The sequence below is a fragment of the Centroberyx affinis genome, unplaced genomic scaffold (genome assembly GCF_046629955.1).
Source record: "Centroberyx affinis isolate AG114_WGS23_722 - 3 ecotype Tasmania unplaced genomic scaffold, CSIRO-AGI_Caff_v1 ptg001484l_1, whole genome shotgun sequence".
NCBI classification, from domain to species: Eukaryota; Metazoa; Chordata; class Actinopteri; order Beryciformes; family Berycidae; genus Centroberyx; species Centroberyx affinis.
The window spans coordinates 177,303-191,758 of NW_027279951.1; the positions used below are offsets into that span (position 1 = coordinate 177,303).

Below are 14,456 nucleotides of genomic sequence, written 5' to 3' on the forward strand. Positions count from 1 at the left end.
ATCCTGGGAGGTAGGCGGCACTCCCTAAGCATAGGAAAGTGATCTACACATGAAAGACCATCTGGAAATGCCATCCAGGGCACCGTAACGTTCCCAATATAACCTCACTGCAGTGCCAGCTGAGGGGTCTGATTGGCTGGCCTTGGTCTGAGAATGAGCCTGACAGAGCTGCTGGGGGAGCGAGAGAGACACCCACTCGGCTCTCTGGATTGGGTTTTCTTCTCTTGTTTGGACTGACACCATGATGAAAGGGGAAGATTCTGAGGAAATAGAGATTGACTTGGGGGAATCTGATGACTCCGATGACTTTGATGACCGGGAGGAACCGCAGCCACTGTGGAGGGCTCCTCCTGCATTGGAAGAAGAGGAGAACATTCATACATCTACGTTAGTGGAAATCAGTGATACCAAGCCTCTGCTCAATATCAGAGACCCCCGAGGCATCAATGACTGCCTCAAGGTATTTCATGTTTATGCAGTAGCTCTGTTAGAGTTTGTAAACACTTCCTAGGGGTTATTTTTTTTCTTTAAGGACCATCAGTGTATCTTCACATAAACAATAAGTCAAATGCATTGAACTTGTCAATAAAAATGCAATCACACAAAACCAATGGCATGCAGAAAGAAGAAGCTGCTTGATTGGTTGCACTGCCCTCCAGTGGATACAAGGTTGACAATTTAGATGTGTTGAAACTGAATGAAGATGTAGGAAAGATGGAGAATGACAATAGTAACATGACATTAGAGATTAGTAACATGACATTATAGTTATAGACATTATAGTAGCATCACCACCACTTTCTCTTCGTCTCCTCCAGGTGACCTTTGAGGATGTGATAGCTGAGCCAGTGTCGGTGCGCAGCGGGGACAGAGTGTGGATCTGGAGCAACGCTCTGTTTGAGGTGTCCAGGGTGTGGATCTACAGGATAGTCACAGTGCTTCTGGCCATTCCCATGTCAATTATCTCTGGTCTCGTCTTTGCCATTCTCAGCTGCCTCCACATCTGGTGGGTTAATGCAGTCCCCCATGTTTTAATATCATTGGAATTATATCTGTGGACTATCTTTTCAGTCCTATATTCTGTATCTGTGAGTTTTTGTCTGTCTCTTACTATAACAGGATGGTTGGTCCATGTATCCAGTGCGTCCTCGTCGGCACACGCTGGCTGCAGAGCCTATGGAGCATTGTGCTGGACATCATTGTGCGTCCCTTCCTCACGAGTGCTGGGAGGTGCTGTGGAGGCTTCAGCATTCACCTGGCAAGGGAATGAGACAGTTTCACGGGAGACATCAAGATTGGGATTATTCCCTACATCATGTGCACTGGTGTATAGACTGAGCTGTGTATAGACTGAGCCCAGCTGGGCATTGATATTTGATTCTTTATTCATTTTCACTTAGAATGAAATGCTTACATTATTATCAAATGTTTTCCACAGTTAAGGTCAAAGTCCAACAGCTCATTGTAGCCGATTGCCCTTTTAAATCATCATACGAGGCTTGTGACATTTTCAAACAATAATTTGATGTGCCTTGGACTTGACACAGTGACAAAAGAAGGTGATGTACTTCATAACCTCATCAGCCACTCTCTGAAATCTGTGTGAAACGGCCTTGGCAAGACCCAAAAGAGGATCAGAGTGGATCAGAGGACTTTACAATTGAGATCAGTATGATTAAGTCTAATAACTGAAGACATTGTTAATAACTTCCTTTAGGGTGACTGATTTCATTAATTATATAAGCTTAGTGGTGATGAAAGTGGCCCTTTTTGTGAAGCATCCAGTACAATTTCTCACACTGATATAATTGTAGTGTCATCACTGAGGGTGATTTTTATAGTAAGTAGTAAGTAAGGTATGTAAGTAACTTTGCCATATTATCTGGTTTTGGTATGCAAATTACCGTTGAATGTCTTGTAATCTTTATTTATATCAAAATTTTGGGCTTCTGTTTCGTATTTTCTTACTTTTTGAAACAATGCAATTCAGATTTTTAATCACATGGAGTTAGAAATACTGTATGTAAACATTGGAGTTTTAACAACAGAAAAGATTGATTTCAAAAGCTAAGAATGTTAAGGTGAACTACTTGTTGAATAGATGAACCAATCATGGTAGAGGTATTCTGTTTGGAAACAAATGGCAGGAAAAGACAATGCATTCAAGTTTTTTTTTCTTTCTGTTTGTAATATGATTTGCTTTAGACACAAGATTTTACTATTCTATTTATTTAAGTCAAGGGTCTGTGGAAGGCAGAGGATGTAATAAAATTGCCTTGTAATTGTAATGATAGTACTAGTAATTAGTAGTGATATTGGTATAATAATATCTTTAGAGGGCTCAAAGAGAAAAGGGTTTTATCAGGTATCTTTCTGCCCTTGGATTCTGGTGTGTAATGGCTGTATCTTTTTGAAAGTTTAGAGATTTCAAATTTGTCAAAACTTAATCAAGTAGATTAATGTTTTGCATAACAATCATACAGCTGAGGTGTTAACCAATAATTTGGTGTTTAAATCTTTAGCAAGTGGTGAGAGCATATTGACTGCCCTATCACTCCTGTTAGTTATGCTCTTAATTAAGCCTTAAGCCTTATGGCTGTAGAGGCCACTCTACAATCACCCCGGCACAATCCTTACATGCACGTTAAAATATAATACGTTTTTATATGTTTTCAGGGAATAGGGTACATGCTACAAAATATAATATTATTTTTTATAAAAAGTCTGAGACCTCACCCTCTTGTCCATGCAGAGCTTTCCATTGCGTTACTTACTTGGGTTTGAAAATAGGATCTGAATTTTTACAATACTCATTCATACATTTGTTTTGAAAGGATAAGTTTGGCGATTTTGGACCTATATATAATTTGTCTCTTACATGCCTGTAGTACTTGACAAACCCCGCTTGGACTGACTGTTAGCAGCAAATGGCCTAACAACAGGAGCTCGCCCTTTCAACTAACAGCTGACTCAGGAGCAAGTACTACAGGTATGTACAAGACAAAGTATATATATTCCAAAATCACCAAAATTATCCTTTGAGCTTGCTCTGGAAGGCAAAGTTTCTGGCTAAGTTGCATATTTGGTAACTCAAGTGTTATAGGTTAGATTGAGAAACATTTCAGTGTTATTTCTGTGGATGGACATGAATGAAAAGTCCTACATGATCCTAGATCTCTAGATTCTCAGATATATTTGCATAATGCATGCATGCCTTATCAATGGCAATTCTTGAAACATGTCACATATCATGTCACACAGTCTACACATAGTAAATGAAGTATAGATGAGTATATGAAAGATACAAGACCATACATGTACAGCAAGAGGATGTTTGTGTCTTGTCAAATGGTTTGCTCAAGTATGTATTGTATGGTGACTTCTTGGGGAAGTGTAACATGCAACATGAGCCTGCTTCCCCCTTTAAGAAATGCTTAGGGTCCCAGTGTGAGTTATCACATTTGTACAAAAGAATGGACAATGTTACTGTGTGTGAAGGAGTGTGTGCGTGTTTGTGTGTGTGTGTGTATGTATCCATGTACTTAATGTGGTATGTCTGCAGTGCCTGCTGTATTTTTGACAGGTTGAGGTAGTCATCACTGGCAGCTGCCTGCTGGTATTCCTGGAGTGGCATAACACTGAGTGGAGGTTCAGCCTATGCACAGCCGCTCCCTGTCCTCATATTCCCTGTTGTGGCTCCGACCGCTGCAGCCGCAGACCAGGCCTCCCGCTGGGGTTTCTCTTGCTTCATCATCTCAACCTTACCTCAACCTTCTCCTTCTTCAGTCAGAAACCAGGAACCATGGCTGACATCAACCACAGCCAGGAGCAGACGCTCAAGAAAGACCGCCACACCAAGGAGATCGACCTCATCAACAGGGACCCCAAACAAATCAATGAGGATGTGGTCAAGGTGCGAATAATGTATTTTTATTTTGTTTTCACAGAAATGCATGAACTGAAACATGTTATTGCAGATATGTTGGAGATAGATTAATCAGGCCTTGGTGGTGTGTCTGTCCTATCAAAAGTGTACCCTAAAATAGCCATTACCATGGTATCACTATTTCTGTGAGAGATATTTCTGATGGGACAGGGCGTAACATTAAGTTGAAAGAAAAAAAGCTGAATAGGATATGAAGGGCAGACAGTGTTAGTTTGGATCATTCTGATGCAAAAAATGTTTAAATGTTATGTATCTCACTATACAGTGTATCTCAAAAATTTAGATAATATATCTTTACAGTGAAGATTTTAGTTCAGTCAGTTTTTGTTAATGGGTACAATATTTATTCAATTCACAAAGCACAAAATAATTTTGCCTTCCTAACATTAGCTCATTAGTTGGTTGACACGTTGAATTAACAAGTTGCCATGCACATCAGAGGGGAAATTAATAGGCTCATGCTCAAATTTAGGACATGCACAAAAAACATTTTTACATTAAGAAAAGATGAATGAAGAGTCTTGATTTCTTGACAAGTGGCTTTGGTTTAAGCGGAACAATACCTTCTGAGGTGTGTGTTAAACAGTTGTAATAGAGCACCTCTCAGCACCATGCAACACTTTGAATTTTACAATAATGGAGAGGAAATCATTATCATATCCTATCCTTGTATATCACTATCAAGTGTTTTATGACTTTATTGTACATTTCTGGGATAAACCTAACAGTGATGTGAAAACCATTGGTGTTGTGACTGTTAACACAGAATCCTAAGCCTAAACAAATACATGAATCCTGTCGGTCTGCTCTAGGTCGACTTTGAAGATGTGATTGCAGAGCCTGACGGCACGCACAGTCTGGATGGGGTGTGGAAAGCCAGCTATACCACCTTCACTGTGTCCAAGTACTGGTGTTACCGCATCCTGTCTGCCATCTTGGGCATTCCTGTGTCGCTGCTCTGGGGCTTCTTGTTTGCTTGTCTGTCATTTTGCCACATCTGGGCCGTAATTCCCTGCATCAAGAGCTGTCTGATTGAGTCCCAGTGCCTGAGTCGCATCTACTCACTGACTGTGCACACCTTCTGCGACCCGCTTTTTGAAGCAGTGGGGAAGATATTCAGCAGTGTGAGAGTGGTTCTACGCAAGGAGGTGTAACTACTGTGTGGCTGTTTCATAGTAACAAGGCTCATAGACCAGTTTGGACCGCTCTCTGTCCTTAAGGAACCCGATCCATGGAACATCAGCAAGGCCTAACAAACAAGTACAAGATTATGTCGTCTTTTTTGTTTGTTAGGCCTCATATTGAGCTGATCCACACTACTGAGTTGAATTACAGCAACAAATGTTATGTTGTCTTTGTATTTGTGACAGAAAAATACTCAACCTGAAGACAATATGAAGGAGAAGGACTTCCCCAGCAACATTTACTCTGGATATTATTTTAATGGGATTTATAAATCAGTATTGAAAATTGGTTTTGCTAAGAAATCCTCTCTTTTGATACTATGTTGGTCAAACCTCAAATAAATAATTTACTTATTTATCATGTAAATGGTTTCATTCCACCAAAAAGCTACTTCATATTTAGTAAATACATATAATTTCATCCTTATAAACATCATTATTTTGTAAGCAAAAGTTTTAAGGTAGCTAATTACATCAATGATATTCACAAGGTGTTTTACTTGTGAACTACTCCCCCTGTAACTACTCTGTGTTGCTGTAAACTACAACAACTTGTCCAGTTACATCGGGGTTAAGAAATTGAGAGACACAATCCAGGTATTGAAGTGAGCCAACAAAGAATAAAAAAAGAATGCCATGTAATCAGAGCCTTACACTGAAATTCTCCACGTTAACTATGAACAGTTACCATATTGCCTCATATCCTACCGCAAAAAAGGCAGAGCAGAAAAAAACAGATTATGTTTGAATAATCAATTTGGCCACAAGGGGGAACCATGATTCTGGCTTGATTCAAACTAGACTACAACAGAGTGAAGTTACTCCAGTCAAGTAGTAGAAAACAGCCTACCATGTAAATTTTCAGAAAACTGATTATCCATGCAACATTGGCATTGAAAAGCTCCAACATCCATCTCCCAAAAGGGATGTTATTGTAGAAATAGCAAACATACTCTATGTCTTTATTAGTACTTATTATTTTCCAAAAAATGATATCATAGTTGATAAATATGGCCACTGGTGAAGTGCAGATACAAGTGAAGTGCAGTGAGAATTATTTACAAAAGTGATGCAGTATATAATGCAGTATTACATCATGAAGGACGAACACTATATTTATCTATTGCACAGTACACATAATGTCAAAGTCGAAGTCCACTCAAAACACTGAATCCTGTCTCCTTGAGGTAACATGCAGTCCAGTGGATTACCAGTTGAACTCTGCTGTTAGAGTGGAAATATTTGTAATAAGCCTAAGCTTAATAGTGGAGTCACATTCATGTACATTAATATTTTGAGTTATCCACCCATATAATACCACATACAGTATACTAACCTATGCTAGTACGCAAAATAATGCTGACTTAAAAGCAGCTGAACTTGAATTGTGTCCCAGCTTTCCCCGACGGAACCTATATCTACATTACTAATCTACATGTAGCCTATTGTGCTAATCACTTAACTGTTTGTAATGTTCAAATCAGGACAACAATCTTGGGAACAATCTTTCAGGATTGAAGATTGAAAACTGAAACACTGAAGCGCATATCAGCAATAAGAAAAAATGAAAATGAAAAATCTAGAAAATGAGCTGGTCTCAGAAATGAATGGCTATGTCTTACAAAGGGCAACAAATATGATGAAGCCTATAGGGAGACATATATGGTCTGTAGGACCCCTGTGCAAATATAGGCATGTCCAAGTGAAGCCAAAGTCAGAGAGTGTTCATACAGTTGTGAGAAGTGAACCACAGATGAATAGAAGCTCCACTTTTTAGATCACACGCTCTTTTCAGTCATCAGAAGGTGCAAGGAATGGTCTGGGCAGGGGTTTGACATTGCAGTACTAGGGAAGATTAGACGCATGATAAGAGACTTGTACGATGGGTTAGGGTTCACTGGACTACAGGACGTCTGGCCGGCCTTCAGTTGATGTGTGCTGGTGCTCCAGTGCTGGAGATCTGCGTGAGGCTCCGCTGGCTGCTGGTGTTCTTGATGACGCAGGTTGAGGAGTTGCTCTTGTGGCTGCACTGCCGCTCACAGCTGCAGGAGGAGGCTCTCATGTACTGTCCAGAGCAGCAGATGAAGTACTTCATCAGGTCGTGAAACAGGTGACCAGCGAAGAACATGTAGATCCAGGGGTTACAGCAACTGTTGAGACTGGCCAACAGCATGGCGATGATGAATGCCATGTCTAGAAGACAGACGGAGAAGAGCAGATACCAAACTGGTGACATACAGCATGCTTGATATTTTGGTCAGTTGGGTACAAAATCCACATTCTTAAACTGTCCAAAAGGAAATCATGCATTTGAGTTGTCAAAGGTTGGTATGAGAAACATTTGACTGAACATTTTACAAGGTTGAAAAAAAAACATCTTAATAAAGTCTCTTAAGTAGCATTTTAATCTTAACTGTCAAATATTGATTCATTTTTTTCTTCATTCCAGTAAGATATAATCACCCTGTTATTCAGTGTGTGTGTGTGTGTGTGTGTGTGTGTGTGTGTGTGTGCGTGTGTGTATGTGTGTGTGTATGTGTGTTTTGTTTGAATAAGCAAGATCATAAATTCAGTTGCTTTGATTAATTCATATTTTTTGGACTTAGATTCAAGGCAACATGTCAAGAAGATCTAAACCAAAATGTCTTTTCATCCATTATTCAAATATCAACTTTACACACACAACACACACACACACACAGACACACACACACACACACACACAAACTCACAGAGTGAGAGAGAAGGTTGTGTCTAATCACACTGAAAACATCACTGGACAGCTTTGGAAGGAGTGTGTGGAACGTTTCACAGCACATTACATTAATTCCTGACATTACTCTGCATTGACGTGAAAAACGCTCAGATCTTTGACTCACCGCTTTCCATTTCATTTGTACTCCTTCTGAATCTGTCTCTCTCCAAGGCAACTGATGTACTAACATACACTTATCACAGAGGAACATATGAACTGGCAAACTGTGTCATTTTACAAACACTGGAAACATTTGGGATTACAGTTTAGATGTATAGGAATGGTTGATGGACTTTGCACAAATAGTAATGGCACAAACGGCTCCAATGAGAAGAGGCTGTCCTGGGAAGAAAAATAACACTATATTTTCTTATTAATTCAAATGATTAAACCTACAGTTTGAAGAGTGGAGCGCATTGAATAGACGTGCCGCTTGCACAGTGGAAAGTGGAAGAATTCCAAGTTCATTATCTCTGATGGGGTGAGAGAGACTGAGTACTTCTTCCCTCCCTAAGTGATACTGATGACCTGCTGATGGTGCTCTGGCTCCCCACTGCCCTCTCCTTTACTGTGAGGGTGTGCAGTACATGTCAACCAAAAGCCCTGTCAAAAGTAGGAGTGTGTGGTACATATGTCAAGCAAACACTCTGTCCAAAGTATGGAAAATGTTCTGTCTTGGCCAAGGAGAATGGAGTCATTTTAAAGGGAAATGCCACAAAATTTCAAATCTGTTTTTTTTTCTGTGCCTTGGTAGAGTTCACCTTGTATTAGGGAAGATTCACTACTAAAGAAAAAAGTCAATCTTGGCCCATATTCTGCGATATCATACTGATATACAGCGCTTTTGAGAATGACGCAGAAAAGATAACTGGAGTTATCTTTGGAAAAAATGTTTGTGAAATCAAAAGAATGACTGTGATGGATACGATAACCTTTTTTGGTTAAGAACAGTTCACTCTACAATAAAGATAATCTTGAGGGTAAAAAGTTAAAGAAACATACAGCTCCAGGCTGTGCATCTTGATGACATGATAGATTAGAGTTGGTTATCTATTTTCTAGTACTGGAAGAGAGTTTTTCAATGTTTATAGACAATGACTGAACTGCCCTGGGCTACAGAACTCATATATGCAAATTATTATTTTGAGTAGCATTCCCTTGTGAGAAAATATCCACTTTAGAAGGAATAAATCATTACCTTCCCACCTCTCTACAAAAAATATTATGGTGTATTTTCACTTGAGTGTCTCCTGTCATTCAAAGAGCACCATCTCTATCTTTACATATGGAGTCAGGAGGGGGACTTTTCTTTGAAACCTCAGGAACTGGACATGAATACCATCCGTAGTGTGAGTGAACTACATATTCAATCTGTCAGTCTACCTTTCAGGAATCTCTACACTCTTAAAACCCTCTGAGATATTGCATATTCATTGCATATCTTTCTTTCTCTCACTCTCACTCTCAATCACTCTCTCTCTGTGTCCTTCTTTCTCTCATGCACACGTACACACATATATTTTGCACATTTTGGTGTAGTTTTATATAAAATGTATTTGGTCTGCCTTATTTCGTTGCTCTGTTCAGCCCTTTTGCTCTTTTCTTTTACTTTTTTGAGGTTTGATGTAAAATTGTACTGATGTTCAATTCAGTAACTGTTTAGTATACTATCACCAATAAATGTGAATTAAACATTATTTAGCCTATTGATTATCCTTTCATGTTAACTAACAACTATTTCATTTAATTTCCTACATTGTTTACTAATTAATAGTAAATGATATACTCTAGGTTATTTAATCATTAATTAATGTCATGTTAACTAATGAAGTTAAAGGTTTTTTGTTTTTTGTTTTTTTATGTATATGCATATTGTATATAACTGTTACATAAAATGCTTGATTTTGATTGCTTTAGTTAACAATTTGTTAGTCATTAGTTGTCATCCAGGTATGTATTCAAAAATAATGAACAAAATGATTTGTAAAACATAAATAAGCATTATCTGTGCCCCAATTAAAAAGTTGCAACTAATGTTTATAATGCCTAGTAAATGGTTAATAAGTGGTTTGTAAAACATGACTGAGTATTGTCTGACTATATTGTAACATACACCTATTGAAGTCTGTAGTCTGACATGCACAATCTGTATGTTATTCCTTTGTGTGTGTTTATTTGATCTGTTTTTGTGCAAAATAAAAACCTTGAACAGAAATAGGACTTCTCTAAACATATCAGCTAAATCTCTGAATGCATCCCGCAGTGAATGCCCATACAAGTTTGCTGAATAACAACAAAACTTGAGTGAGCATATCCACTATCCTGCGCCCCCCTTTAAAGGCAATCTGGACAGATAAGAGGGGCGAATCTCCAAACAAACTATGCTGTCAAGCAGTAATTATAGAAACCAACCACTGGGAGCTCTTAAAAGATAAACTCTTTGATGTCCTGCTACATACGTATGTTCTCCCAGTGGCTCTAAGGACTTTCTAAAGGGCGCAGCAGCTTAATTCTTTCTCCGACCTGATAACCACCATAACTGACACTCCCACTCATCTGTTTTCACTCCGAGGGAAGTCTACAGTTAAACATAATTATGTTATCTTAGAGGTGAAATGGATTGCTTATCCCTTCCCAGAGATACAATATGTGTTGAGGCTCGTGAAATACATGTGAATGTCTCTGAGACACATTGTAATACATATTGCAATAGCCTGCTGTAGTCGACAACATGCAGAATACACAGACTAAGAAAATGTAAAATTACAAAACACATGTTCAAACCAACTAACAGATATTTATTTCCAAGAGCAAAGACCTTATAACCACCAGTGCAGTGTTACTTTCCGCTGTTGTCGGGTGAAAACCTTGCATGTCCAAAGTGTCAACTATTCGGGTATTTTTAGTTTGGCCACCATGCATTTTTGAGTAAAACTACTAACCTCATGGCTTATCAAGATAATTAGCATCATCCTTTTCTACATTGTGCCAACTACATGCTGTATAAACTTTGATGGAGCGCACCAGGAGCAGAGACTCATCTTCTTACAGCTCTTATTTTGGTACATTTATTGCCCATAAAACCTATAATAAAATATTGCTATTATTCTGCAACAGCATGTCATTATTACGTTAGTTTTTGCTTTGCAATGACGGAATAATGTCTTTTAAGGGTCCCAAAATGCCCAAAAAGACCATGTAACTCCAATTATATGTATATGTCATTAATGAAGACTGCATTTTTGATTTAGGGTTTGTATGTTCTTATTCAGACTGCATCTCAGCTTGTGCATGCGTAAAAACATGGGGTGTGCATTTACCTTCTCTTGGTGCAGCAGGATCCCATGCAGACCACATCTGGACGAAGAAAAACGGAGTCCAGCACACAATGTAGGCAAGGACTATTACAAAAGTCATTTTCACTGTGCGGATCTTGGCTTTTGAAATGAGCCTCACGCTGCTCACACGACAGAGCGTAGCGCCTTTGGATGCCCTTGGAGTGAGAGACAGGCAGTGTTCCCTTTTAGTTTTTAATTTAAAATTCTGCCATATTTTAAAACTAATCAAGCCATAGCAGATGCTCAAAATTGCCACTGGAATGATATAAATGGTAAGACTTATCCATGTGACGTATGCCTTGGCGCCCCATGGTTGTACAAAGTCCCCCCAACAGTCATAAACTCCGTTCCCAACCTCCCTCAGTGAAAATATGTACACTTGAGGAGTACTGAATACCAGACTAAGCACCCAAGAGGCAATTACATAGAAGCGATCCTTTCTCTTGTGCAAAGAGCGAAGTGGTTGGCATATTGCTAAACACCTGTCGATGGACATCAGGACAAGCATGTACGTAGATGCAAACATACCGACGACCTGTAGGTATTTGACCAACCTGCACAGCAAATCTGGCCCATAGAAGCGAAATGTGATATCCCAAATGAGTTGCGGTAGGACCTGAAAGATTGCAACAACGAGGTCTGCGATGCTCAGGTGCTTCATGAAGTAATACATCCGAGACTGGCTGTGCTTGGTAGTGTGGATAGCCAACAGCACGCAGAGGTTGCCGACCAGAGCGAGGAGCAGCACCAGGACCAAAACGGTAACTTCCACTTTGGCCACTTCTTCATTTCGTTTCAAAGGATTCACTGTGTTGTTCCCTAAATGGGTGTCGTTTACACGACTTGAGTTGCTCCATGAGACATTCAGCGCCCAAATATTTTGCTCCCGTAGAAGGCTCTCCATCGTGCGTAAAAGCGCCACTTTGGCGCAGCTAATGGTCACATCACAAAGGCAGATTCCGGACCAGTAGTAGCTGCCCTACGCAATATGCTGGGCAGGCTATAGACACTTTGTCGTTCACTTATTTGGTGAGGTGATTTGCCCCAAGGCTACATGACTGGACGATGCAAAAGTCAGCCTGTCGTTTGTGGACGAAGCAATCTGAAAAAAAAACCCAAACAAAATGTAATCACTTTTAATGGCAACTAGCTATCACTAGAATTATCAGCAACTTAACGGTTATAACCATATCAAGTGATTTTGTTCAAATTAAGATTACCTTTAAAGCCAACAATTTAACTAAGGCACACTGTTTGGGGCATCAGGGTACCGCAGTCCTTATCACTTGCAGCGTCCATGCAGTCTGATGGTCTGGTTTGCTCAAGCACTGTAGCCCACCAGTCTGAGCAGCCCCCTCCCCTCACCTCACTGAAAAAAGATCCTTATTTTCCGGACATGTCTTTGTACGGCTATGGATTGAACATCTGAAACAGTATATAACATGCACAATATACAGTGTGTGTAGTTAGTTACCATTTTCCCAGAGACGTTTTGCTGCATTAGACTGACATGTGCTTTATATTATTAAACCTATCAGAAAGGGCCCATGTCACCTACTTCAGTTTTAGGTTACCAATTTGACTAGGCCTGTTTGTCAAGGCATTTTGTACACAGAAAAGCCAAAGATGCATGAATACTCTGTCAAAAGAATGAAACTGAGTGTTCTTTAATGACATTTGGGCGATGCTATGTTGTCTATGTGAGTGATGTCTTTTCTGATCCAAAAGAAGGAAAATTCCACTCTGATCATAACCTGAAACAGAGCCCAAGAGGGCACTGCCAAAGAAACCAGAAGGTTAGATGGAAACTGATGATATCTGTGTAGCTGATATCATTGATTAGTATTCTTTTGTTGAATAAACTACATATAAAACTTTGAACTTCTGATGTAAATTGCCCCGAGATCTGGTAGTACTACATTCACATGAACAAGATCAATTAGGGTTTGATGTATGAAGAGCCAAAAAGCGCAACTTAAGCATGCCAGTATAGTAAGAGCTGTGTTGACTGTGTTGCCACAAGAGTCACACATCAGACAAACAGAAAGTGGTTTGATTATAAAAGTGAGTGATTGTGATATTTCTTGGTCTCCAAAGCGTGTGTAAACAAAGCGTGTATGTGTTTCATACCATACCAAAATGTATAAGTAAGTAAAGTAACTAACTAACTTTTTCTGCACATCTTCTGAAAGTAAACAAATAAACAAGATTATCTTTCCTGCATACCTTTTTGAAACAGGTTATATGAACAAAGCATTAGTAGTTACAGCTGGATCATCTGTAATAAGGTCAGTCATTGTTGTGAACCTGAATATTCCCAGTCAGTTATTTTGTTCAGTCCCAAAGAGGGAATAACATTTATAGTTTCTTGGACTGAATGCTTTATTGTTCTCAACCATAACATGCACATGTGAACACTACATGTACAGTGTGAACACTATCATGTTCTTCACTGATTTGACACACTTATTTAAACACTTGCAGGTGCTTTATTGTGAGCCATTTGTTCATCTGAACAGCCCTCCTAAGAGATGTCTTGTTGAATTTGTGCTACACACAATCTTACCAATCATTATTTGTTGGCAGTTACGTGGGTCTGTTTTGGTTCAGCAGCCTCAGTCCACATGACAGCCACATATATGTTTTTGTCAACAACCCTCTGTATAACATTGAAAATATTGTATTATTTTAGTGGATTCCACTGCAGATATGTGAGTGTTGCTGCATAATTGTATAAGGCTCTGATTACACCAATGGCATTACTGCAGTGATGTGAAGCACTCCAAGACAGCCCTAATAGAAAATTAATTGCTCCAAACTCATACCAAAGTATAAAGAGACAATTCCAACTATACAAAAGTCTGTGATTATAAATGTTTTGGGCATTTAAGTCATGTAGGCTTTGTTCTCCTTGAAGAATTATTTTTATTCCTTCACTGGTGCACAGAGAGGAATTACTTAGAGTAATGAGTGTGTGTGTGTGTGTGTGTGTGTGTGTGTGTGTGTGTGTGTGTGTGTGTGGGGTGACTTAGTGTAGAGGAGGCCATAAAGTGTGCAAACAAGACTGCTAAAAGTGTGAGGGACTTGATGTCCGCAGTGAATAATTGACCGTATTATGTAGATAGACCTGCTGCTCTCCTGGTGGTTTAAAGAGGTTGTTGACATCACAAGGCCATCTGCAAGTTGGATCCATATCTCTCTTATATAAACATTCAGAGTTACAGCTTGTAGTT

General features: G+C 39.3%; 3 protein-coding genes across 4 annotated transcripts; 2 read left to right on the forward strand and 1 right to left on the reverse strand.

Moving 5' to 3' along the window:
- Positions 1 to 241: 241 nt before the first annotated feature.
- On the forward strand, positions 242 to 1,270 carry cav4a (caveolin 4a). Its single transcript, XM_071527035.1, has 3 exons — positions 242 to 460; positions 819 to 1,006; positions 1,120 to 1,270. Exons 1-3 carry the CDS (start codon positions 242 to 244, stop codon positions 1,268 to 1,270), a joined length of 558 nt encoding a protein of 185 aa, XP_071383136.1.
- A 2,203-nt stretch (positions 1,271 to 3,473) lies between these two features.
- Positions 3,474 to 5,110, forward strand: LOC139650351 (caveolin-3-like). 2 transcript variants are annotated; one of them, XM_071526996.1, is made up of 3 exons: positions 3,474 to 3,490; positions 3,823 to 3,913; positions 4,759 to 5,110. In XM_071526996.1, exons 1-3 carry the CDS (start codon positions 3,474 to 3,476, stop codon positions 5,098 to 5,100), a joined length of 450 nt encoding a protein of 149 aa, XP_071383097.1. In that variant the 3' UTR covers positions 5,101 to 5,110. The 2 variants fall into 2 exon arrangements, with proteins under 2 accessions (XP_071383097.1, XP_071383096.1); XM_071526995.1 differs by lacking the exon at positions 3,474 to 3,490 and having other exon boundaries at positions 3,803 to 3,913.
- A 1,944-nt stretch (positions 5,111 to 7,054) lies between these two features.
- oxtrb (oxytocin receptor b) lies at positions 7,055 to 12,509 on the reverse strand. The gene is made up of 3 exons (XM_071526993.1): positions 12,444 to 12,509; positions 11,206 to 12,325; positions 7,055 to 7,323 (listed from the first exon to the last, which is right to left on the reverse strand). The coding sequence occupies exons 2-3, from the start codon at positions 12,125 to 12,127 to the stop codon at positions 7,055 to 7,057; spliced, it is 1,191 nt and encodes a 396-aa protein (XP_071383094.1). The 5' UTR covers positions 12,128 to 12,325; positions 12,444 to 12,509.
- Between the last annotated feature and the right edge of the window lie 1,947 nt (positions 12,510 to 14,456).

Coding starts and splice junctions, on each gene's coding strand:
- cav4a (XM_071527035.1), top strand. CDS start 242: ATGATGAAAGGGGAAGATTCTGAGGAAATAGAGATTGACTTGGGGGAA. Junction 461..818: donor GCATCAATGACTGCCTCAAG/GTATTTCATGTT, acceptor CGTCTCCTCCAG/GTGACCTTTGAGGATGTGAT. Junction 1,007..1,119: donor CTCAGCTGCCTCCACATCTG/GTGGGTTAATGC, acceptor TTACTATAACAG/GATGGTTGGTCCATGTATCC.
- LOC139650351 (XM_071526995.1), top strand. CDS start 3,803: ATGGCTGACATCAACCACAGCCAGGAGCAGACGCTCAAGAAAGACCGC. Junction 3,914..4,758: donor TCAATGAGGATGTGGTCAAG/GTGCGAATAATG, acceptor GGTCTGCTCTAG/GTCGACTTTGAAGATGTGAT.
- oxtrb (XM_071526993.1), bottom strand. CDS start 12,127: ATGGAGAGCCTTCTACGGGAGCAAAATATTTGGGCGCTGAATGTCTCA. Junction 7,324..11,205: donor TCCTGCTGCACCAAGAGAAG/GTAAATGCACAC, acceptor TCTGTCTTCTAG/ACATGGCATTCATCATCGCC.